This window comes from Heloderma suspectum, chromosome 7, assembly GCF_057233095.1.
Source record: "Heloderma suspectum isolate Gila_16-S chromosome 7, 16-S_ref, whole genome shotgun sequence".
In the NCBI taxonomy this organism is placed as follows: Eukaryota; Metazoa; Chordata; class Lepidosauria; order Squamata; family Helodermatidae; genus Heloderma; species Heloderma suspectum.
Window position 1 is genome coordinate 33,795,959 of NC_139464.1, and position 24,083 is coordinate 33,820,041.

Sequence of the window (24,083 nt, forward strand, 5' to 3'; positions counted from 1 at the left end):
GACAAAATATCATTAGATGATACAGCAGAAGTGAATTTTTATTTTGTCAGTTGGGTATGCCTGCGCAAATGTTTATGATCAAGGTGTTTCATCTAAAAATGTGCTTCTGCTTCCTACACAGAACAAACTAAACCTCCAGTGGATGGAAATGCACCAGCAAAAGGTGAGTGCAGTTGTTCTGCAAAAGCTAGAAGCAGACAAAATATCATTAGATGATACAGCAGAAGTGGATTTTTATTTTCTCTCTTCCTTCTTTCCTTTTCCTCAGCTGGACTTTTAATTTAATCTCTTTTTTACAGTATGTTTTAGTGTGGCTTTATGGATTTTTTTCTGCATGTCCCAGAGCCCAACTATACATGATGTAAGAGATCCATGATTGGATATCCCAATGTTTTACTCTTCTCTTTTACCAGCTTTGGCTGGCTGGTGTGCCAACCTCAGCCTTCCCTGGAGAAGGCAGGTCTAGCCACAGTAATTCATGCTTTAGTAACTTTGAGACTGAATTATTTCAGTGCACTCTATGATTACTGTTGAGAAGTGTCCAGAAACATTAATTGGTATGAAATGCTGCTACCAGGCTGGAGTAGAGTGGCTAGAACATATCGCTCCAGTGCTATTCAATCTGCACTGCTCACCTATTCATTTTCATGCCCAGTTTCAGGTGTTGCCAGTTTATGCCTTAACAGTTCTAAAGCAGGGGTGGGCAACTGGTGGCCCTCCAGATGTTCTGGCCTACAACTCCCATGATCCCTCACCATTGACTATACTGGCAAGGGCTGATGGGAGTTGTTGTAGTTGTTGTTGTTATTTCTATACAGCCCAATAGCCGAAGCTCTCTGGGCAGTTCACAACAATTCCCAAAATCACAACTCACAGATACGAGATAATAAAATACAGTATAAAATTTCAATATACAAAATTTAAAGCAATTTAAACAGCTGAAAACTATTTCCGTAAAATTCTAGACCTGTTAAAGACAGCTGACGGCTGACTAGTAATTCCATGCATTGATACTATGTTGTAGGCTACTGAGAAACTGCTCCCTCAATGGACAATCCCACCTATGGGGTTACTTATTTTCAGAAAATGCTTATATTTCAGGGCCTATAGAACTCCCTACCACTATAACTCAGAGTTCCACAAGCTGACCCTTTTCCACTGTCCCCAGTTCTTCTAGAGTACTTTAAAACCTCCTAGTAGCTTGGTATAAGAGGCTTAGGCGTGAGATGGGCACCACCCTAGAGACAAAATGAATGATTAAACAAGTTGGTTTATTAAAATGATATTTTGTACATAAGGGAATGCTAATATTTACTTTGGGTTTTTCCAAAGAATGCGTGCTGACACTTACTAAGGACTCAAGAGACACTGTTGCTAACTCAAGCCTCTTAATGACTTCTTTTACCTCAGGCCAAAATCCCTAAATCTCTGCTTCAGCCAAATACACTCACAACCAGGTACGGTTTTCCTCTGACTCCCAAAGTTCCTCCTACTGTATTACTGAGTGCTTGGACAGTTTAGCTAGTTTTTAATGCCTGTTTGTGTAACCTTCTGGTAAGATCCTAGGGCAGCCTCCTGGCATAACACAGCCACCTACGCCCTTCTTCTGGCCTTCACCAGGCATGATTATCACATGCAGAAGGAATAGCTTAGGCTTCAGCTACCTCAGCCTTTTCCTAGTCCTTTTGTCCCACAACATACCAACCACCAGGCTCTCTGTCAGACAACAAAGAAGGGGGAGGCAAGCTCTGGCGCTTGAAAACGGAAAATTTGTTGTTCTTTGTTGTTCTCTGACAGACTACCAATTGACTAACTGAATCCCTAACTGTCATCCCCTTAACTGTCAACTGTCACTTTCCACCAAGCTAGAACCCCCTGCCAATCAGAATCTGATGTTTCTGGGGGGCCAATCAAAATTGAATTTACCTGATCCAGGCCCCATCTAGAAATATTAAAAGTGATCATCTCTCTCTCCCCCTTCAGAACTGTTACCAAGCAGCTACTACTACTAAACAGGCCTTTGACATAGAAAGAAGGCCTACCCAGATACATTATATCCTCACAGAGGCCACACAAAGAATTTACATTACAGAACATTAACATTTATTTATATACATAGCATTTCTTCACATAGCCAAAACATCTGGAGGGCCATAAGTTGCCCACCCTTATTCTAAAGGGCTTGGGTACCTGAAGAAGTACTGTCCCCTGTCAAATGCTTTTTTCAATGTCTGAAACTCTACTCTGAATTCCCCTGCTGATCACTTTGGCCAGGATCGAAACTCCTATACGACTAGTGCCACATGTCAAGTGGGGGCTTTACACTTATTCTCCTACAGCCCTCAATTCTGCACTGCAAACAAACAAAAATCCCACTGGACATGCACTACGCTTAATTTGCATGCCCTGGGAACCTATTTGGTTCCAAGAGAAGGTGGGGATACATTTAGTGAAATCAGTGGTATTTACTTCCAAATCATGTGTTTTGAACCAGGGTATTCATCTGCAGGTATGGAATACTAGAACTCTCAGTCATCCACCCAACACTTCTTCTTCTTCTTTTACAGAAGTACTGAATAAACAGCAACCTCACCTAACTCACAGTATCATCCTGTAATTATTCCATTCCACATGTCTGTTTTGTCTAGCATCATTGTGTTCTCATATCTTACATTCTATAATGTGCTTTTAGTCGTCCTCATTTTTGTGCAGAAAATATAGCTAGCACAATGTGCTCATCATCTCTTGGAATAATAATATAAAATTAATGTATTCATTTCTCTCTTTAGGTTCCATCCAGGCATCCAAGCATCTAATAAACTGTATGCATGTTTCATATTAACTTCATCTCTCTAGGTTCTATCCTGTCATCTATTAAAACCTGTGCATGATTAATCTGTGACTGATGTTTCCATGAAATCTCTGCATAAAATCTCAGCTTTTTAAAAGAGTATGTAGAGTCTTCAAAGCTTATGAGTAACCCTGAGAGATCTGGAGGTGGGTGGGCATATACAACATTTCATTTGGACTGGAGGAGGTCCAAACTTCCCCCAACGTATAAATACGAAACAGGTTATCTTCCTCCCTCTTTCATAATGTACTGTTGCAACAGCCATCTCAAATTTTACCACTGAAGATAGAGGTGAATCATAGACTTCTGGGGAAATGTTGGGAGGCTCATTCATGATCTACCCATGTTATTTGTTAAGTTTATATCCCGCCTTTTCATGTGTAATGTCCAAGGTAGGCACTACATTTCACTATAACACATACAGGAGTTGCTCCTTATGGATTACAGCCAGAGCCATTACCATAAAGGCATTAAAAAGCTAACAAAAATACAAATTAGTATTTTTTTAATATGTTAAAAGTCAAGTATATTTTTTCAATAATAAAATTAGAATTGCTTGAATTCTATTGTCCAGTCCAAAGCTGAATACAATTTGGAATCAAATAGTCCAGACCTTTGTAATGCTGCGACAAATTTCATTCAGAAACTTCAGTTCACCCCAAACATCTGCTCCATTCATTTTTATGTGTCTTCTCTAAAGAGCCCAACACATCCCTGCAATGAAATGGGTGGCTATTGTGGAGCAGTCATGTGCGTGGCAGATAGCATCTATTTTTAATCGTTTTCTTTTTGTATTCCCTTTAAACACAGACATTAGATTAATTTAAATAAGAAGTAATCTCTACTTTTGAGAGTTGTACAGTATATCTTCTGCACTGTTGTTATGATAATGCAGGTGTGGTTATATTGCCATCCACAATGAAGACCTTTCTGTGACTAAATAAAGGAATAAAACCATATTTTTTTGAGGCAAGGTTACTAAAAAGGAGGGAAGACTAAATCTGACTCCTTCTCCTAGGCCACCTCCACCCAAACCATGATCAAGTGAGCTGCACACCCACCAGTCAGTTTAGGACTCTGTTGCAATGCTCCTTCCCTTCTTTTCAGTAGTCTCTTGGGAAGATCCAACATATTCATCACAGGGATGAATAGGACCTGATATAAACTACATTGTATACTGTGAGACATAAATTATAGAAGATTTCTGTAGAAGAGCTCCTGTTTTTGGTCAGGCTGAAAGAATGGGAAAGGGTTGGCAATCCTAGAATGCAGTTAAAGCCAGGTCAATTTTCTTAACTCATGCAAAATTGTTGTAGTATTCAGTTGCCTAATCTACCCAACTGGTTTACCTCTTCTTTATAGTAAACAAATCTGTTTGTGCCAAATTTTGTCATCTTATCTAGCTCTTTTTGTGAATTGCTTTTCGTGCACTGTTAAACATATTTATTCCATTAAAATTTATTTGCAGAAGAAAAGGAGAGTGAAATAATGATCGTAATTCTACCATCAGGTCTGATATACTTCGGGTATTTGTTATCTTTTGCAGATGACATTGCTAACATAGATTAGATCATCATTTTTTCATTACAAATTGATCACTGTTGTTGAATCATTTCTCCATTTTGATGAAGCAGTCAGTCCATCCAGTCCTAGTAACTAAAGAATGAGGAAAGATGGACAAATACTTTTTTTTCATCCCATCCATCAAAGCAACACTGCTGCCATTTATTCCCTTGGTATCCATAGAAGTTGCACACCATGTCTGAATATCCTAGTGATATACACAGTGGTTGGTGTTAACTTCATGTGCTTGGAAAAGATAGGTTGCGCTAGTTGGTGAAACGGCAGTTGTCGTGTTGCATATCAAATAACTGCTTTTTGTTCTAGTTTTTCAAGTCTTTCAACAAGATAGTAACAAACTAGATCATGCTTTTATGTGATGATCATCTTCCATTTGGATAACAAGTATGACATTGCATATATTGTGCTGACTGAGCTAAACAAATTACTTATTTCTTTCTTACTTTCATTGACCAGAAGTGCATTATTGTGAGGAAGATAGAAGAGTGTGAATGTATGCAACTCTAATTAATTTCCAGTCTTTGGAGCCAGTTATTGCCTTCTGATCAGTAGTTAGCACAATATTCATATTGTTCCTAGATTTATCATAAGGCTGCCATTTATCATTATCATAGCTCTGCTGATCAGTACGTTCATGCCATCATGCAGCTCATGGAATTTGCAGGTGTTCCAAACCTGTCAAGATTTGTTCATAGGAAAGCATTACTATATGGAATCATTTTCCTATGATCAGAAGGTTCCTGTTGTGTTCATTTAGTGTGGGCCAATGATTTTTTTCTTTCTATAAAAGGGTCCAGATGTTTATAGACAGCATCTGTTCCCACAGTGATTTTTTTTCACAAAGAACTCTGATTGTAAACAGTGTCATCTTGGTACTGGATTTCAGTTGTATCAACATTTATATTTCTTATCTGCTAGAAATAGAAATGGACACAGCTGTTATGTTAGAGAGAGAGAGAGAAAAAAATTAACAGCACCAAAATTTTTAGATTGTTGTTTTTCAAAATTACTCATTCTTCCCTGTGCTTTTTCCAGCAATTGCTTGCCCCTTAGCGGGGGAATGCTGTGTTTTCTCTTATCGGGCAAAGAGCATCTTAAGGGGAATTTTGAAAACAGCATTGGGATGGTGTGGGGGAAGGTAAAGCATAAGTTCCCCCAGTACTGCGGCTGCAAGCAAGTTGGCTGCTTACCCCTCAGTTACATTACAGTACAAAATAAAAATACAAACTAGGAAATGAATTACAGATTTCCAATGTAATGGATAGTTTGGCCCAAGGGAAAAAAATAGAATTCAGACAGTAAAATAAAAAACCTCTCTCTCTCTCTCTTTATTTATTTGATTTATTAGCCACCCATCTGGCTGGCTACCTGGCCACTCTAGGTGGCGTACAGTACTAATAGCAAATTTACATAATCAACTGAACAACAACAACAAAAACATAACAAAACAACACTGCTCTAAAAAACCCTAACCCACCCCAAATGCCCACCTGAATAGCCAGGTTTTTAAAGCCTGGCAGAAGCTCATCAAAGCTCATTTTTACCCTTTGTTATGAGGATATTTTTTAAAAATTCAAGTACGTATAACTGGCTTCATTTCAGAAACATTTAATAGTATAAGTAACACAATTTTACAAGTCCTTGATCAAGGCAGACCCCATTTCATGGACACCATACATACTTCCATGTTTGCAAGATTGGGACCCTTCTGTGGGCCTAATCACATAAGTAAGAGCTGGACTACTCATGTGATTGAAAGTGTGGCACCCTGGCTCTAAGTAAATAAACAGCAGTCAACCCATTGGTTATAATGGGGCCAGTATTGAGCATTTCCAAATGATTTCAGTTCAAAATATTTTTTTAATGCACAGTGAAATATGTACAATGTTCTTAAATTCTGGGCTGAGAGGAGTGGTTTGTTTTGTCCTTCATAACATTTGCCTTTTTCTTAAAATAGCTTGATAATTATAGGGTGAAGACAGATTGACTAAAATGTAATGGAAGTAATTCAAACACACATTGTCTGCCCTGAAAACAGGTGCCTTGGAAAGCTTGTTCATGGGCATCTCTACACCAGCCTAAAATCCTGCATTTAAACGGGGCTTTCTGCTTCCGTTTTAAATGCAGGATCACAACGAACTCCCTTTACACGTGCTTCCCTTTCCCCTTTCCCCCTCCTTCTCCCCCTTATCTGAGTCTGCCGTATGTTTCATTGATCTAGCTCCTCTTCTTGCGGCTTTTCCTTTTTCATGGAGGGAACTCAAGAGGAACACAAGCGGGATAATTTAATACCTCATTATCTCCAATCTATTTAAAAATTGAATAAAGGTCATTTAGTGCAGGAGACGCCTTGGAAGTTCACAACATCATCTAAAGGGTTTGCAAACTTCTGTGAGTGAGCAATCTCAATAGCAGGATAAAAGTTCCGTGTGAAGAAGCCCTAAAGCTGTGTTCAAACCATTTCCACCACACCTGTTCTTAGTTTGTAGCTTTTCACAGAGTCTGCAGGTAATATTGATTTATAGTAGAGATATTTGTGGCCAACAGTACAATCCTATACATATCTACCAAGGCTGGTCCCCCCATTAGGCATGGTGAAGCCCCTGACTCAGGCAGTGGAGTGGGAAGAGCACCGAATTGCAGTGCTCCCCAACCCTCCCCCACCAGAAAGCCCTGTCACGCCTCCAGAGAGCAGCTGCTCCAGAGTGCCCTGCCAGTCACGCTCCTGCTGTGGCATTTGCTGCAGTGAGAGAGTGGCTGGCAGGGTTCTCCAGAGCAGCCACCCACTGGAGAGCCATATTGGCTGAGGAGGCGGCTGACGCAGCTCTTCAGAAATCTGGCCAGGCCAAAATGCCTGGCTCTGAGGGACCTTTCCTCAGAGCCAGGCATTGTGGGAGGGGTGCACAGCCAACCTCATGGGAGGCCCCACCCATCTTGCGACTGAGGAAGGACCCCCTCAGAACTGGGCATTTAGGCCTGGCCAGCTCTTGGTGGTAAATATCAGGGGAATGGGGGGGAGGGGTCACAATGTGCTAAAGAGAAAGCAGGGGGAGGCATGATGTGGTAAAGGGAAGGGGGTGGGGGTAGGAGATGGGGGAGCGATGTAGGAAGGGGTGGGGAGTGAGGCACAGGGAAGGGGAAGGAATTGGGGGTGCAATGCAGCAGTGGGAAGGGGTGGGGGCACAACACAGTAAAAAGAAGGGGAAGGAGTTGGGAATGGAGCATGACACAGGAAGGGGGTTGGGGTGCAATGTGGCAGCAGTAAAGGGGTGGGGGAGTGCAACATGGTAAAAGGAAGGGGGCATGACACAGGAAGGGGTTGGGAGCGGGAAGGGGAAGGGGAAGGAGTGAGGGGGTGATGCAGAAAGAGGAAGGGGTGGAGACATGACATGGTGGCAGTAGGGGGGTGGGGGACATGACTCAGGAAGGGGAATGGGAATGGTGGTACGATGCAGTGGGAAGGGGGGTACGACACTGCGGCAGTAAAGGTGAGGGGGGGGACATGAGACAGGAAGAGGGTGGGGGCCTGATGCAGTAAAGGGGAAGGGAAACTGGAGGGAGGCACTATGTGGCAAGGGGAAGGAAAAGGGGCGTGACATGGTAAAGGGAAGGGGAGCAATGCAGGTAGGGGAAGGGGTGGGGCATGATGCAGTAAAGGGAAGGGAGTGTGGGGCACGATGTAGTGATGGCACATGTGCTTTCTCACCTCAGGCAGTGGGAGAGCTGGCACTGGAGCTGATATCTTTTCAGAAGTAGTTCAATGGGACTTATTCTCTGGTAGGATTGCAGTCTTAATGTTGCCAGTGACCTATTGGCCTCTTTCTTTCATTCACCATCTAAATTTTAAGCACCGTTATTAGCTAATTGAAATAGTGGAGTGTTTTAGGATGTGCATTTTATCTTGGGACTTGGGCGAACACACACATATTTATTGGTCCTAGCCCAGAATATTCAAGGGAACCTACCATCTTAATTTTTTTGTTATGTCACTTTTGATTATTTGCTCAATATTTCCTAAAATTATGGAGGATGCATTCATTTTGAACAGAATCTTCTTCTTAGTAGTAGTAGTAGTAGTAGTATTTAGTTGGACTTTTAGAGATCCCATTGATTTATCAGGGAAAGAGCTGGAGTGAAACTGAAAAAAGTGAAACTGAAGGGTCACAACATCTATCATCTAAAGAACACTGAATAAGGAAATGACGAGCGCACAATAAATGCCTCATGTAGAAAAGCCCTCACAGTCTTAATTTTGACAGGATTAAGAGCATTAATGGTCATGTTATATAGTTCTTACCTAGACATCTTGTCTGAAATTGAAAGAAGAAAATAATTATTATTTGATATCATTGTTTTGGATCTATCTTCTGCCAGTGCTCCAAAGTGCTGGATTCTTCCCTCACTGTCCTGATTATGGTGTTATTTTTGTCTCTTTGAAAAACAACAATAACCACTGTAATGAATGTATACATGGTACACATTTTACTTGCAGACGGGAACGTCAGCGAAATGACATCCTCTTCAGAAGGTCAGATCTATGGTTGACCTTGATTTTGTGGCTTTTTTTGTACTCCATTTCCCCCTCAATTTTTGTATTTTGTGGATGACATTTCTAACAAACACAACAACTTCGAAAGCTCTCATTCAAACCCATGTTTTAATAATAGATCACACTTCATATTCCATTTTTGTACTTGCGTGAAGCATTAAGGTTGACCATTTCAGCTGCTCGATCCCATAAAGCTTTATCCATCAGTTTGCAGTTTTTATTACCAGTTTTCCAGCTATCATGGTTCCCCCCTTTCTATTCCAGGTTTATTGTTTTCATCTGTTTGTACTAAAAACAAGGATAATCATATTGTTCCTTTTCCTTGCTTGCTTTATTTTACTTGTTATATATTTCTTTTTACAGATGAAGATGATGCTTCGGCTGCAGGTTAGGAGGACTATTCTATTTTATATTGTTTAATTGTGTGAATCTGATGAGAAAACTTAGTAAGAGCTAATTCTTACATTCTCTACATAATTCCATCTATCAGGGAAGAAACTATTTCTTTTTTCCTTTTTAACTGATGCCATAGTAAATAAATTTTACTCATGAGCAATTTCCCATTTGATTGCACTTAGACCTCTCCATTAAGATTTTGTTTAGGAATGGATACATTATTGAGAAACCTCACCATTCTGAATGAAGAAACATTTTTCCATTAGCAATGTAGGCTTCAGGAGGCCGTTATGAAGAACATTTTAAAAGAGATACTTAATGTAATCTGAAAAGAGGAAGAGGCTATTCATTTATTTCATGCATAAATCCAACCCTTCTATCATGTATGAACTCAAGGCAGTATATAAAACATGGCCTCTGGACATGAAAATTCCATGTAGTCATCATAGCTATTAACTATTAAACCTGTCCTCCATGAATTTGTCTAATGGTAGACAATTTTATTTTGTCTATTTGGCCTTTTATTCTGCAATCCTGCGGTCCCTGGGAGGGTTCCATAGGTTTTTTCAGATCTTCCTTTCCGAGGACAGAGAGGGAGTTGCACCCTCAGAAGAGAGACTTGACCTTGCAAGTCTCCTCTGTGAGGCTGCCGAAAGGTCCTCACCCTTCCTCTGACGTTGGAGAGTACAAAAAGGAAGTGTTACAGGGGGTGTTCCCTGGGTGTGCTAGGAGAGTAGACTGTGGATCCATAGGATCCAAAACCTCTCATGCCCCTGACATACCGACGGAAAGGGGAAATAACTATGCCAGCCCTGGAGCTGGTGTCGTTCATTTCCCTCCCATCAGAATCAATGGGAGGAAAACTGTCCAATGAAATAAAATAAATGTTGCTCCTCCTTCCATTTGATCCTGGCAGCTTGACCCACTCCCCACCTCATAGGCTGGATTGGTCTACACATTATCTTATCCAGGCACTGACCAGACCCAGACCTGCTTAACTTCAGCAAAGTTGCTGCAATCATGTGCTTTTAGACTATGACCCCCCCGCGCCACCATTTCAGTGATTTCCCCATTTCCATAGATTTAAAACTTTGGGTAGTATCCAATAGTGGTGCAGCGCTAGTGTTAATAATGTTGTGCTAACGTAAACCAACACTAGCGCAACGTCATTAGCACTTTCTAATGCAAACGGGAAAAGCAGCAATTTTCTGCTGAAATTTGATGGTAGCAAATCACCCCTTTTTCGCTTTCCAGTTTCCACTAGCAAATGCTAATGACGTTGCACTAGCATTGGCTTACGCTAACACAACATTGTTAATGCTAGTGCTGTTCCGCCATTAGATACTACCCTATGATTTCCTCCAGTTCTATTGTTTGCTTAGACGAGACCATTATAATCTACAATTTTTCTCCCCATCTCTTCTGACATATGATGAGAGTCCACAATCCTACATGTTCAGTAAAATAATCAATATATAACTTTTGAGTTGGTATCATCCGGTTTACTCTTACCTTTCAGATAGGAGAAAGTCTGGAGACAGAAAGGACTCAGGTGAGAGTTTCTAAAACAGGATGGAAGGAAAAATCAAAACATTCCAATTTTCTCATAATGCCATAACTATTAATTACTGATTTCTTGTAGCTTACTTTTCTTCCATTTTGATTGGTTTATATGCTATCTCATGCTAACCTTTCATTTTTGTTTTACGTTTGTTTCAGATCTAGATAAAGATCCTGCTTCAAAGTTTCACAAGATTCCAATGTGCAGAGCTCCCTATGAACAAGGGCTCCCCCTTTCACTTCACTGGGGTGAAAAAGGATGCCCCTGATCACATGAAGCTCTGGAGCACAACATGTATATTGGTGCTTCAATATATAGAATGGATTTGGAAAAGCTAGGCACATACCTCTTTTTTAATGACATATCGATCTAACTTTTACAATGAGAATATAAAGAACAACAATACAAAACCCATTTTAAAAGGTTCACACTTGGGCATATATTTGTTATTGCCTTGTTTAACAAAACACATGATTCCTTACAAATCAGATTTATGATGATATTTTGTGTGATATTTTGTATGTGGTATTTTGTAAGCAATCATGTTCAAGACATGGCCCTTTACAGATATAGTTCCTTCACAGATGAGCCTACACAATCCAGATTGATTACTATGGGAGTGAAGGCATTCATCACCAACACTTACAATAAAAGCTGAATCAAGCTTTTACAATGTATTCTAGTACATCATATATAGATATGGGCCTTGCTTTGCATGGGTTGGAATAGCCCTTCATTTGATACAGTGAAACTTTCAGGCAAGGTTAAGCAGCTGTCAGAATTTGACACATTTGCCCTCTCCATTTGAGTGGAGCCATGACTGCTGGCACTCCTAGGCACGGCCTATGCCATGGTGCGCCTCTATAGTTCCCTGAGGGAGGGGTCTGTCCTCTCCATTCCCCTGATGTGGGGACTGCCTCCCAGCAGCGAGGAGGGCAGCCATATAACTCTGTCCCTCAGACTATTCCCCCCAGCTTCTGTGTCCACTGTAGCTATGTGCTGGTTAGGGAAGTCTGTCACCTAGTGATTAGAGGTGGTACTGCAGTTGCCAAAGCTAGTCCAGCACAAACTTACCATTACCCATTGCCATAAAGAGCGCTATTCAGTTCAGACATTTACGTCTGATATACCCCATTATATCAGTGACATCATGTCAGGCTGAAAAAGAGAGATGGAGAATGTGAGTACCTTTTAAAGATGTAGCATAAAGAAAGAGCACATCAGGGCTAACATAAAGAATTCAGGTAAGCATCCGTTGGCGCTAAGGTTTATTCCAATAAGTGATATTTTCCTCCTCTTTCTCCATATTAGTATGGTCTACGGGAGAAGGTGCACCAGAAGAAGCAGAGAAGCAAGACAATTCCCAGAAATCTGTTTTATTTCTTGAAAAACCAAAGGGTGGCTCAATTAGTGTTGGTAAGTGTCAAAAACAAAGCAAACAAACCCAACAACTATTAAGCCTGTAATCTTATACACATGTACCTGGGAGCAAGCCCCATTGAATGTAATGGGGCTTGCTTCTAAGTAAAAGATGCATAGAATTAGACTGTACCTGTACCTGTCTGACTTATGAAGCTTGCAAGACTTCCATGTACTGAAATTATGCATTCAAATTCCTCCTGTATCCCTAGTCAGTGGGAAATGAATATAATGGTTCAATGTGACCTTTAAAGAGCTTTTTTTAAAAAGTGCCCAATCCAAAGCAAATGTGGAACAGCAGTGCCCACTTTTAGAAGATAAACCCCCACCAGCTGGGTATTTGGATGAGAAAAGGGAACAAGAGGAATTCCATCCAGCTCCTCCTGGCCTCGTCTGAAGAGCCTATCACTGGGATTTTAGCTTTTAGAAGTGGGGTCCATGTGAACAGCCCTAGCTGCTAGATCCAGGAAGGAAACTGCACTCGCTGCATCTAGTTGCACACATGGGTTACAAACGTCCTTCTGTGTACTGACCAAGCTGGATCAGGGAGAAAATGCTTGCTTTGCTAATTATGGGACCATGCAATGTTGGAGCTATTGTATTTCATTGGATAGGGCTTGATTTTTGTCAAGTGTGACATATGCACTTCCAGCTAGGGGATTTCTTGGATTAGCATAGATGTATTCTTTTGAACTTTCTTATACAATTACCTGAGTGTGTTGCTATGAATTACTATATATATCAGCCTTCTCAAACTGGGTGTGCTCCAGATGTGTTGCACTGCAACCCCTACCATTCCCAACCAGCATGATAGGAGTTGCAGTCCAATACATCTGGAGGGCCCCATGGGGAAGGCTGGCATATATGATAGACAGCCAAGTGTTAACTAACATTTTGTTTTGTTTTTAAGGGCAAAATATCACATTCATAGCCAAAGTAGAAGCTCAGGATCTTCTCCGAAAGCCAACTATTAAGTGGTTTAAAGGGAAATGGATGGACCTGGCAAGCAAAGCAGGGAAGCACCTTCAGCTAAAGGAAACATTTGAGCGCCAAACCAAGGTACATATGGATGATGGCAGAACCCACACTTTAATCTGTTTTTGTAGTTTGCAATCCATCAGACTTGGTAGTTAAAAGACATCAGACCAGAAGGGTTTAATTCCTGGCTTGATTTGACATTTCTTGAGAAAGGAAACATGGGGGTAAGTATTGTTATTCACAACTATTTTCATGTTTGGCATTGGGGATGCTAGTGTGGTGTTCGACTAGGACTGGGGAGTCCCAGGTTCAAGTCCCCACTCAGCCATGAAGCTCACTGGGTGACTTTGGGCCAGTCACTGACTCTCAGCCTAACCTACCTCACAGGGTTGTTGTGAGGATAAAATGGAGAGGAAGACGATCATGTACAGTGCCTTGGGCTCCTTGAAGGAAAGGCGGGATATAAATTAACAAACAATCAAACAAATAATAAATTCAAGCTTACCATCCATTAGATTTCTCCCTTCCACAAATGTTGAGATGCAGTTCCCAGCAATTTTAACATATCGAAATATGCATTTAAGCATGTATTTTGAGAGAAAATATGCATCTAAATACTATAAAAAATGTAAATTAATGTGGAAACAGAAAGGAAATATGACTAAAAATGTGGGAATATGACAGAGACCGGAAGTGGACATATTCACCCATCCCTAATCCTAGTAAATCAATGTAGGATATGATCTTTGCACATGTCTCTCTGTGTGTTTAGTTGCTCATCATTCCCCTAAATTAAAATTAACTATTGCACTATGTATTTGGATTTCAGATTTATACGTTTGAGATGCAGATCATTAAAGCTAAGGAAAACTATGCAGGAAATTATAGGTGTGAAGTAACATATAAGGATAAAGTTGATAGCTGCTCTTTCGATCTAGAAGTCCATGGTAAGAATCACTTTTATGTTTTCTTTCTCTAGTGCTACATATATAACATAATTTGAGGTAAAATCTGTTAATCTGATTATGTCTATATCTACACCTATTTCTACATAGGCTTCATATGCCCACCAAGTTTTGTGTACAGGTTTCATGCTCCTCTTTCTTATTTTTAATATCTATCCGTTCAGGGGTGCTCCCCCCCCCCCAGTGTGTGTGTGTGTGTGTGTGTGTGTGTGTGTGTGATTAGCAGCCAGTGAGCAGAGTATCCAATGCTCTCACAGCACTAGCACAAGGGGAAGGAACACAAATGGAAGCCTAAAGGAGGAGGAGGTGGAGATTTGATGTTAATGACTCAGCAGAAGAGATATGTTCCTGACTTTTATACATTTACCAGTCTTCCCCCTTCCCTGGGGAACCCTGGGGACTGTAGCTCTGTGAAGGAAGCAGGCAAGAGACCTCTGATGGAGAATTCTCAGCATAAGAATGAAAGAGCCCTGCTGGATCATCTTTTCCACAGTGACCAACCAGGCGCCTCAAGGAGGTCCACAAGGAGGACATGAAAGCAATGTCTCTCCCCTACTGCTGCTGCTGTGACCAAACAACTAGCATTCAGTAGTATACTTCCATGGAAGTGGAGGTTTCATATAGCATAATGGCTAATACCCATGGTTAGACCTATTCTGCATGGATTTGTGTAATCCCCTTTAAAATCAACCTTGCTCTTTCACACAGCTCCTATAGGCTGGAAATGGCTCAGAACAAACTCTTTGAGCCAGTGAAATCATATTAAATTCTTGAAGCATTTGAGAAGCTTGCTGAAGCCTGCAGCTTATATTTGGAATAAAGTGTATGGAAGATGGTAGTGTTGACAGCTTGAGACTCAATGAATTTATCCATGATGGAGGTCAAAGGAAAGGCTCCCCTTGGCTCATCTCATCAAGTCGAGCAAGGAATTTGCCTCTCACAAAGCCCATCATGAGGCCTGGAGCGGGAGACTGTATTAAGTTCCTGATATATCAGTGCCCGGCCTGCACTTTGTTGGAAGCTAGCATCTTACATCTTTGCAGGGAAAAGGGTGAAATAAAATGCCCTCAGATCTTACGATACCTTAAGCCCATTGAGTGTAAGTATAGATGTTGTTACAAACAGCTTACTTATACTTACTTCACCATAAGAAGAACTGTACCCTTTTTTGTAAGTTAGCCTGCTGCCCTCAGGTACATGGAGGATGCTGAAATAAGATTCAGCAACCAGTCTAGTCGACTTCTAATTAAGTGTATGTGTGTGGGGGTGCCATCTTGTCCTTTGCCTCAGGCAGAAATATGTCTTGGGCCACCAGAATTATTTGGACCTAGATAGGTTAGCATTTTCTAATGTATATAGTCTCATTGATGCCACGGGACTTGTTGCATGAACAATTCCTTTATTTATGGACTAAGAAAAGACTGTTCAAGAGCAAAGGACCTTGTCCCTCAAAATGCTCCTCTTGGGGTCACCTTGCCCTGCAACGCTAGACATATCTAGGCAAGCTTTCCAAATATCCTTGCAGCAGTTTGGCAGCTAACCCAATATACATTCATCCTAGCAAAACAAGCCCACCAAATTACCAAGGTCAGAGTGCTCATTAATCAGCCAGGCAGGCAGGACACAATTGACGGAATGTCCAGCAGCTGACTGTCAATTAACCAGACAAGCCTCAAAGTCTGTGCACATTCAGTAGCATGTAGGCAAGGAGCCAGCCTGTCTGCGTGCATAAACTTTCTATAGGAGTGAATTGTTTTATCTGATTACATGGCTAATTTACACTGGGTGAAATTCAACTCCATGCTGTCAACCAGACTGAGAACTCTTCCTGACTTGAACCAGAAATGATATTTCCAGTGGGTATGAAGAAGTTATGTGATGCCCAGAACTTATGCGCAGAAGTATCTATTTACTTAGATTTTCTGCTTATACCAACATATTGCTTGTTCCTTATTCAACTGCTGTCTTTCACTGTAATAAAGAAAATTCCTTCCAGGTGAAAACAAATTACATCATTTTGGATTTCTGTTTGTTGTCTGGCTGCACAAGAGGTATTCCTTGATACCAAAATGACTGAATGATGCATTTTCATGGGTTTCCAATTAGTGTTTTTAATACCAAAAACCACAAGTACAAGAGAAACTTCCCACACCATTCCCCCCGCCCCCGCTGCCTCCCAAGAGAGAGAGAGAGATAAGAGCATTCTTCACCTTTGATGATGCAGATGATGCTTACTGTCTTGGCACCAATGTTGTTCTCACCTGGTTCACAGGTAGTGGACAAAGGCTCTGGCAAAGGCAGAGCTCAAGATTAAACTAGTTTAAAGGATACAGTGGTACTGAATGATCCCCAGTCAAAGACAATGCCAGTGCATATATCCCATAAAGAAGACTAGCGAGACTGTAGAAACCCATATAAAAATTGTAAAGAATCATAACATAAATGGCCTCTTCTAATTGTATTCTGTAAATCAAACATTTAACTTTACAGTAGCAGTAATATCTGTGAGCATATATTTTACTTGAGGAATATTCTTGGTTCAATAGAGCATGAAAGTTTTCCATTCATCCACAAAATGGGACATAGTTTTATTATTGCCTAACCTAGCCAAAAATGTACACATAAATTTTATTTATTTACATTTATTTTAGGCATCTATATGCCATCCTATAACCAAGTTCTCAGGGTGATTTCTGCATCATTCCTTAGCAGGCAGCTTCTTATCTCACACACAAGTTTTTGCAAGAAGCATTCTTTTACCAGCTTTCACCAATTACCAACTGGTATCTTCTGCTTTCTTATAGCACAACGTTACAAATTCAACAACACTACCTGTGGCATGTTATTAAAAAAAATAATGTTTTAAATATCTTTCCAGTGCTGGTATAACATTTTACTTAGTTACTAGATATGTAAGAATCCACCGTCTTTAGCATGACATCTCTAATATTTACCTGAAATAGTACTGACCTTGCAAGAGCATAATGCCACTATAGCATCTTTGATTAAATGTTTTCTTTGATTACTATATTTAATTAAATTGAAGACCCAGACATGCAAATAAGCTCCCATTGTGCAATAAGTATATTGGTCTGTAAATCTCTCTCCCATTGCCTTCATTATTTATCATCTCAAATAAAGATTCTTGTATAGTGAATTCTGAATTCTGCACTACTCAGATGCACACACAGAGCAGTATTCTATATTGCTGCTGCACTCCCACCGATTCCATTGCACCAGTGGGACCCACCACTAGTGCAATGGGGAGCTAGCGCGACATAAAGGAACCCCGGAAACCAGCAGAAACATTCATTTCCAGATCAGGACAGGTCAGTGAAGCTTCCTTCTGTGAGCTCTCCTGACTTGCCCCATTCTGGAAGTGAGCATTTCCACTCATTTCCAGTTCCTTTACAAAGTGTTAACTCACTGTTGCACTAGCTGTGGATCCCACTGGCGTGCGGACAACATAGGATACTGCCCATAGGTAATATTGATGTCAGGACACGAGAAACCAACACTTCTGTCTATTCCCAATGAAACTCTGTCTCCCCACTTAGGAATTATGAATTAGGTTAGTAAAATGAAAACACAATATTGAGCTAACACTGCTGGCCACATCACATCTTTCTGTAACATGAGTCACTGAAATCAGTATGCCTAAATCAGTCTCTGCCCAGGCTTTGTGCTTTGCAAATTACAGAGACCAAACTTTTTAATTGTTTTTATTTATTTTTTGTAGAAGTTTCATCTGCGCCATCAATAGATATCCGGTCTGCATTCAAAAGAAGGTAACTTTACAAAGTAATTTTGGAAATTTCTTCAGTATTGGGTGTTGAAAACATCACACACCCTATACCACCTTTTGAAAACCAAGCATAGCAAGTGGGTTTGAACAGAGCTAAAATGAACAGAAATTTTTTTAAAGGGCTGTAACAGGCCTTTAGCAATGGCACAGCAAAATGAGAGCGGAGTAGACGTTACAAAGGGAAACATCAGTGCTAACAGCTAGAGATTGTGGTTTTAAAATGTCTCCACCACCACTGCAAAGACTCCCACTCTATTTCCTGTAACATATGACTGGTATACACATTATGGTTGTCATGTGGAGGCTGTTAATCATTCCATGCAGTACTTATTTCCACAAGGTGAGCTGCTGATATGCAGTAAGAAAGCAGAGATTTCCAACATTCCACACCAGGTGTGTATGAAGAAAGTCTTGCAGTGGCGTGGTGAAAAACACCCAATGTATTGTATGAATTGATGCGTACAAAGGGTTCACCATATGTTACAAGTGAGCACACAGAAATGTAAAGCACTCTCCATGTAGTGGTCCTAATGTATATGTCACAATGTATGGTGAAACTGTGAGTGATGAAATTGTGTGAACATTAATGATTAACGTGTGAATGTGGATGATTCCAGATAAACATGACAAATATCTGAAGGCTCAGAGATAACATCAGAGAAAATGTTTACAATCACCCATACAGGTTTACACAAGCAACACAGACAGGTCCCTCCTCCTATGGACTTTACAATTTGTTGTTCAGTCGTTCAGTCGTGTCCGACTCTTCGTGACCCCATGGACCATAGCACGCCAGGCCTTCCTGTCCTGCACTCTCTCCCGGAGTGTGCTCAAGTCCATATTCATTGCATCAGTGATGCTATCTAGCCATCTCATCCTCTGCCGTCCCCTTCTCTTTTTGCCTTCAGTCTTTCCCAGCATCAGGGTCTTTTCCAGAGAGTTTTCTCTTCGCAGGACTTTACAATAGACACTGGGAAAATAGCAGAGAGCAGGAAGGAGAGACAACCATAGGGAGGGAGGAATGTGGGCAAATGTAGCTAACTTATTTTGTTTTATTTTATATTTATACACTCCTATACTTAAATAATAACTAAAGTGGCTTACAATGGAAAAAAAGATTAAGTACAACAAAATAAAACAATAAAATTACACATTCAGCTAAGAAAAGGAAATAACAATAACTAAAACTACAAGAGACCATGGCCTGGTTCATTCAAGCATTCCCCCAATTCCCTCTCCTCCTTTGCGTGACCTCCAGGAGGAGATTGGAAACTTTCGCTTCCATTTTTAACTAGCTGCAGTTACTCATTATGTCCAAATATGAACAAACTGTGGTTAGTGTTAACTAACCTAAAGTGTAGTTAACACTAACCAGAATTCTCGGTTCAGGCAAAACTAGTAACTGCTATTAGAAGAAGAGGCAAGGGAGTGTGCCAGCCCAAGGTTTGCCCACGCTCATTCCTATGGCACTGAACTGTGGCTTAGTGTTATGCCTGAATGCAGCCAGCGGTATTACAACTTCAACAGAGACATCATAAAACAGCAGGTAATTGATGAAAAGCTAGTCTGCATAAAACGTCTTTATTGTCTGGGAAGAGAGAGCACCTGGCAAGTCTCCACAGGGAGAGAATTATATAGCTGTGTGCAAAAGGAGGGGGGGAAATGACGAAACGACACAAGTATTTCGGTGTAAAATCAGGCCACGTTTTATTAGGAAGGTACAGTCTGTGAAGGAAGCATAGGCAGGCACGTCGCTACACCAGACTAGTCTGGCCTTGTATCGGGCGAGACATTTGACGCCCGGGGGGGGTGGCGGCATTGGTATCTCCCAACTCGGGCTGCAGAATCCTGAGCCAGAAGCCTCAGGCCTTACCAGTCACCTGAAACAGTGCCTCTGAATGCTCGCTGGCCCTATCCCATAGGACGTGCCCACCCCAGAACCTGCACGGGAAGACGACAAGCCTCTGCGAGTCGTCCTCCCCCCACCTGCGCTGAATCAGCTCAAAGATGCCCCTTCGCAGATCGGCCAAAAAGACATCATCGCCCAAATCAGTTATATGAACGCCATCATCCCTATAGAGCTCCCTCTGAGTATGAGAAATGTCCGGGTGTACAATACTCCCATTGCCCTGCCTGGCTACAAATTCCCTATTTCCCTGTTCACCTTCTTATGGGCTCTATCCAGTGCTTGGGAATCAAGACCATCCCTCCAGGCCAACTTCGGCAGCAGGCAAGACCAAACAATGGCAATCCCCGGCCAGTGCCACGGTATCCGTCGTACATTGTCCGAAGCCTGTAGGATCAGGGCCTTGCCCTTTAGCCAGCCCAAGTTGTTCCCCCCCAGGTGTAAAACCAGAACTTGCGGGTTTCATACTGTGCCTCACCAGCCCCTGCTGGAATAACGTGGGCAGGAGGTGCTCCCAATGCATGCCGCGTCTGCCCAACCACTGAATGGTGGCATACTGGCTGAGACCGAGCTGCAACCCACAGCTTGACGGGGAGGCCCTCCGTCCAGCCCAGAATATCATGCTGTGCCCACAGATGAGCACCTGCACAGGTTCTCGCACACTCCGGCGATCTAGAAGAACAAGAGGCACATGTGAAAACCACAGTTCGCGCCCTTAGAGCCCTGGCAGAGGCCTCATATGAGCCCGATACGCCTTGGAGCGCCATCTGCCCACCGTCTGGACTCTGTCCATTGCGAAGCCTATCGAGGCTGCCGCAATGTGGAATGAATGTGTACAGAAGTGGAACGTACCCAGGCCCAAAGCCTTCAAGGCTAGCCTCGTGACCATCCAGAACTGATATCTGGTTAAGGGGGAAGAGTCAGAATGACAGAACAAAGGGCTGGGCAAATTCCCACACACATTGAGGAAAGTCCCCAAAGCCGTGAACGGGCATAACTCCTGCACCGGGGCAGAAAACAGTGACACCCTCACCCCCCTCCTGGTTTGATCAGTCTTGGATTTCCTCAGCTGTGTGTGGACCACTTCCCGAGAGAATTGGATGTCACTGAATTGTATAGCCTGCCCGGACTGATCGCCCTTGGCCACCGCCACAAGTTCGGAGATACGAAATGCTCCAAAAAATGCTGTCAGCGCCGTGGCATGGAATAATAAGGCCTCATGTTGAGAGTTACACACAGAAAGCCACTGCCCCCTCAGGCCCAGTAGTATATCCGGTGACAATGGGAGCCCAGAGTCTGGGGGTGCCGAGGACACCCTGGACCAACCCTGTACAACCCGCCGGACCCTGAAGTCAGCCGTGTTGTCATCCATGTCCTTCATCTTAGACCAGAAAGCCAGAGCCGATAGCCTGCCACCAATAGTTCGAGCGGACAAGCCTCTCCTGTGAGCTTGGACACAGAACTGGAGCAAGTGATCCACCAGAATGGGCCACAGCTGCTGCAGCTGTGAGGTAGCCCTAAAGACAAAGAACCCCCTACCTGCTTTGGTGTAAGAAGCTCCCGTGTTAGGTGCTATGGACTGCAGGATGGCCCATTCTGCCTCTTCCAGCCAATCTCCCAAAGGGTGGCTGGCATGGGGTCTAGCTCGTTCTGCGCCCAGGGGGCCAGTTCTCGAAACTGCTGTACGTGGTTTTGCAACAAAGCATCAGCTATGGCATTGTCTAAGCCAGGAATATGCCGTGCACGGAATAAGATGTTAAAGCATAGGAATTGTACTGTGAACTCCCTTATCAAAACCTATGTTTGCGAGATGACAAGAATTTATGACCTGGACTGTGGCCTGATTGTTGCACCAAAAGTGCACCACAGAATTAGACAATGGTTCCACCCACAGATGGGTAGCCACATATATTGGGAAAAATTCCAAAAAGGTAAAGTCCTTGCTAATGCCTGTGTCCGCCCACTCCGTAGGCCACCACTCGGAGCACCAGCGGTCCCTGAAAATGACCCCAAAGCCTTGGGCCCCAGATGCATCGGAGTGTATTTTAAGTTCCGCCTCCAATAACAATTCTTCCCTCCAAAAAGATATGCCATTAAACGAGTCGAGAAAGTGCAGCCACACGAGCAAGTCCTTCATGGCAGACGATACACAGACTCGGTGGTGTGGGAGGTGGAGGCCCCGCAAAGCGTCACAGAGGCGCCGAAGAAATGCCCTGCCAGGTGCAACCACCTTACAGGCGAAGTTGAGGTGTCCTGCCACTTCCTGAGGGGCATGCAGTGTTACTTTCTTAGATCCCAATATACTCAGGATCCTGCCTCTAAAGGCGAGGAACTTATCAGCGGGGAGCTGACAAGATTGGTTCACAGAGTCCATCTCAATTCCTAAGAACATGATGGAGGAAGAAGGGCCGTTGGCCTTTTCCATAGCCAAAGGAACGCCCAGTTCCTCCACTAGGATGGAAAACTCCCGCATTAAATATGCACACTGGGAGGAGCCGCCCGGGCCCACAAACAGGAAATTATCGAGGTAGTTTACCAAACTCAGGGACCCAGTCCTGTCCCTCAAGGCCCACTCCAAGAAGGAACCGAACTTCTCAAACATGGCACAGGACACTGAACACCCCATGGGGAGAGCTCTGTCCATGTAGAATTGGCCTTGAAAGCTGAACCCTAAGCCCTAAGGCCTTTACCATTGAGACTGCTGCGTCAAAGGACATGTAGTGAACTGAAAACAGGTGTACAGGGATGGCGCCACTCACAGATTCACCCCTAGGGCAAGACAGGTTGTGGATCAACCTGAACTCCCCAGGCGCCTTCTTTGGCACTATGCCTAGAGGGCACACCCACAGGTTGGGGAGTGGGGGAATGAAATGGACCGAGAACCCTCCCGGCAGCCACCTCCTTATCAATCTTTACCTTGACCAAATGCTCAAAACTGGCAATGGATTTCTGATCCTGGGAAAACTGAGCAGGGTGCAGGCCCAGAAAAGGGATCCAAAAACCCTGAGCAAATCCCCCTTGCAGGTAAAGGGCGTTGTCCCAGAGCAGGTACCACTTTAAGAGGCGCCTCAAGGGTTCAAACTTAATTGGACTGGGCCCCTTTTGGAGGGGGCTGTGGGCCACTGCCGGACTTCCTCCCCCCATGCGATTCCCTATTGGGGCCCTGGAAACTCTTAGTCCTGGGGCAGCTACTGAAGGCATGCTGTCCCCTGCAAATGGAGCAACCTGCACTTCATTCGTGGAGCAGCCTGCATGATGATTTGGAACAGGTGCCTCTGGAGCTAAACTCCCAAAAGAGTGTGGTGTTGAACCGCTTGTCCTGCGCCAGCCTTAGCGGCTGAAGCTGGCACCTGTTTGGACAATATGTTCCCACTATCGGACCCGTCTCTGAAACCTGGCCTGGCCGGTGTCATGAACTGGAGCCACGGGTCCTGGTCCTTGGCATCCCAGTACAAGGTGGAATCAAAGATGGCCCGCATATGAAAGGATTTGTCGTAAGCCAGCCAGGCTCCGCCTTCGTATTTGGTATAAGCCCTGTATATGATGCCTAAATATGTTGTGAGGACCCAACCCCTCTCAGGGTGTTGGATGACACCCATATAAATAAGGAACCCTGGCAGCCAATTGGCCCAAGTGTGAGAGACTTTCTTACATTGTACCCGCTCCTGGTCCCTATCATTGGATTTCCCCCCTCCTTTGCTTCCAACTCGTGGAATAACAGGGAAAATGCATCTACAAATTCCCCTTTTAATATCTTTTCCCTGGTGGCCGGTAAGAGATGGTAGCCCGGGGGGATAGAAGTTGCCTCAGTTGGGATTGCCCCCTTTTCTACCGTGGCGTATTGATCCTCGCCCACCCTGGCAGACCCAGCTGGAGCAGAGGATTCACTGGCTGCGGGGCCACACCGAACCGCAGCGCATGCAGCCACTGCTGGTGATGGCTGAGTGGAATCCACGTTGCTATTGGGCACAGGCAGCAAAGTGGCCCCCGGAAGCGTGCAAGTTTCCAACCCGACCCCACAAGAGGAGCACGGAACCGAAGTGCCGATATGGGGGGTAGACCTGCCACTGGC

The 24,083-nt window shown here is 43.1% G+C and overlaps 1 protein-coding gene across 5 annotated transcripts in view; it reads left to right on the forward strand.

Moving 5' to 3' along the window:
• Nucleotides 1–7,521: 7,521 nt before the first annotated feature.
• The window catches only part of MYBPC1 (myosin binding protein C1), an 86,590-nt gene continuing 70,028 nt past the window's right edge, over nt 7,522–24,083 (forward strand). For 2 of the 5 annotated variants that reach the window (XM_084809580.1, XM_084809577.1), the window contains exons 1-7: nt 8,044–8,209; nt 9,345–9,368; nt 10,897–10,929; nt 12,250–12,354; nt 13,268–13,416; nt 14,165–14,282; nt 18,040–18,088. In XM_084809580.1, the coding sequence (XP_084665706.1) occupies nt 8,125–8,209; nt 9,345–9,368; nt 10,897–10,929; nt 12,250–12,354; nt 13,268–13,416; nt 14,165–14,282; nt 18,040–18,088 (563 nt within the window). In that variant the 5' untranslated portion in view covers nt 8,044–8,124. Of the gene's footprint in view, nt 7,536–7,794; nt 7,921–8,043; nt 8,210–9,344; nt 9,369–10,896; nt 10,930–12,249; nt 12,355–13,267; nt 13,417–14,164; nt 14,283–18,039; nt 18,089–24,083 lie in introns of those variants that run through there. The other 3 variants (XM_084809578.1, XM_084809581.1, XM_084809579.1) reach the window with 3 other exon arrangements.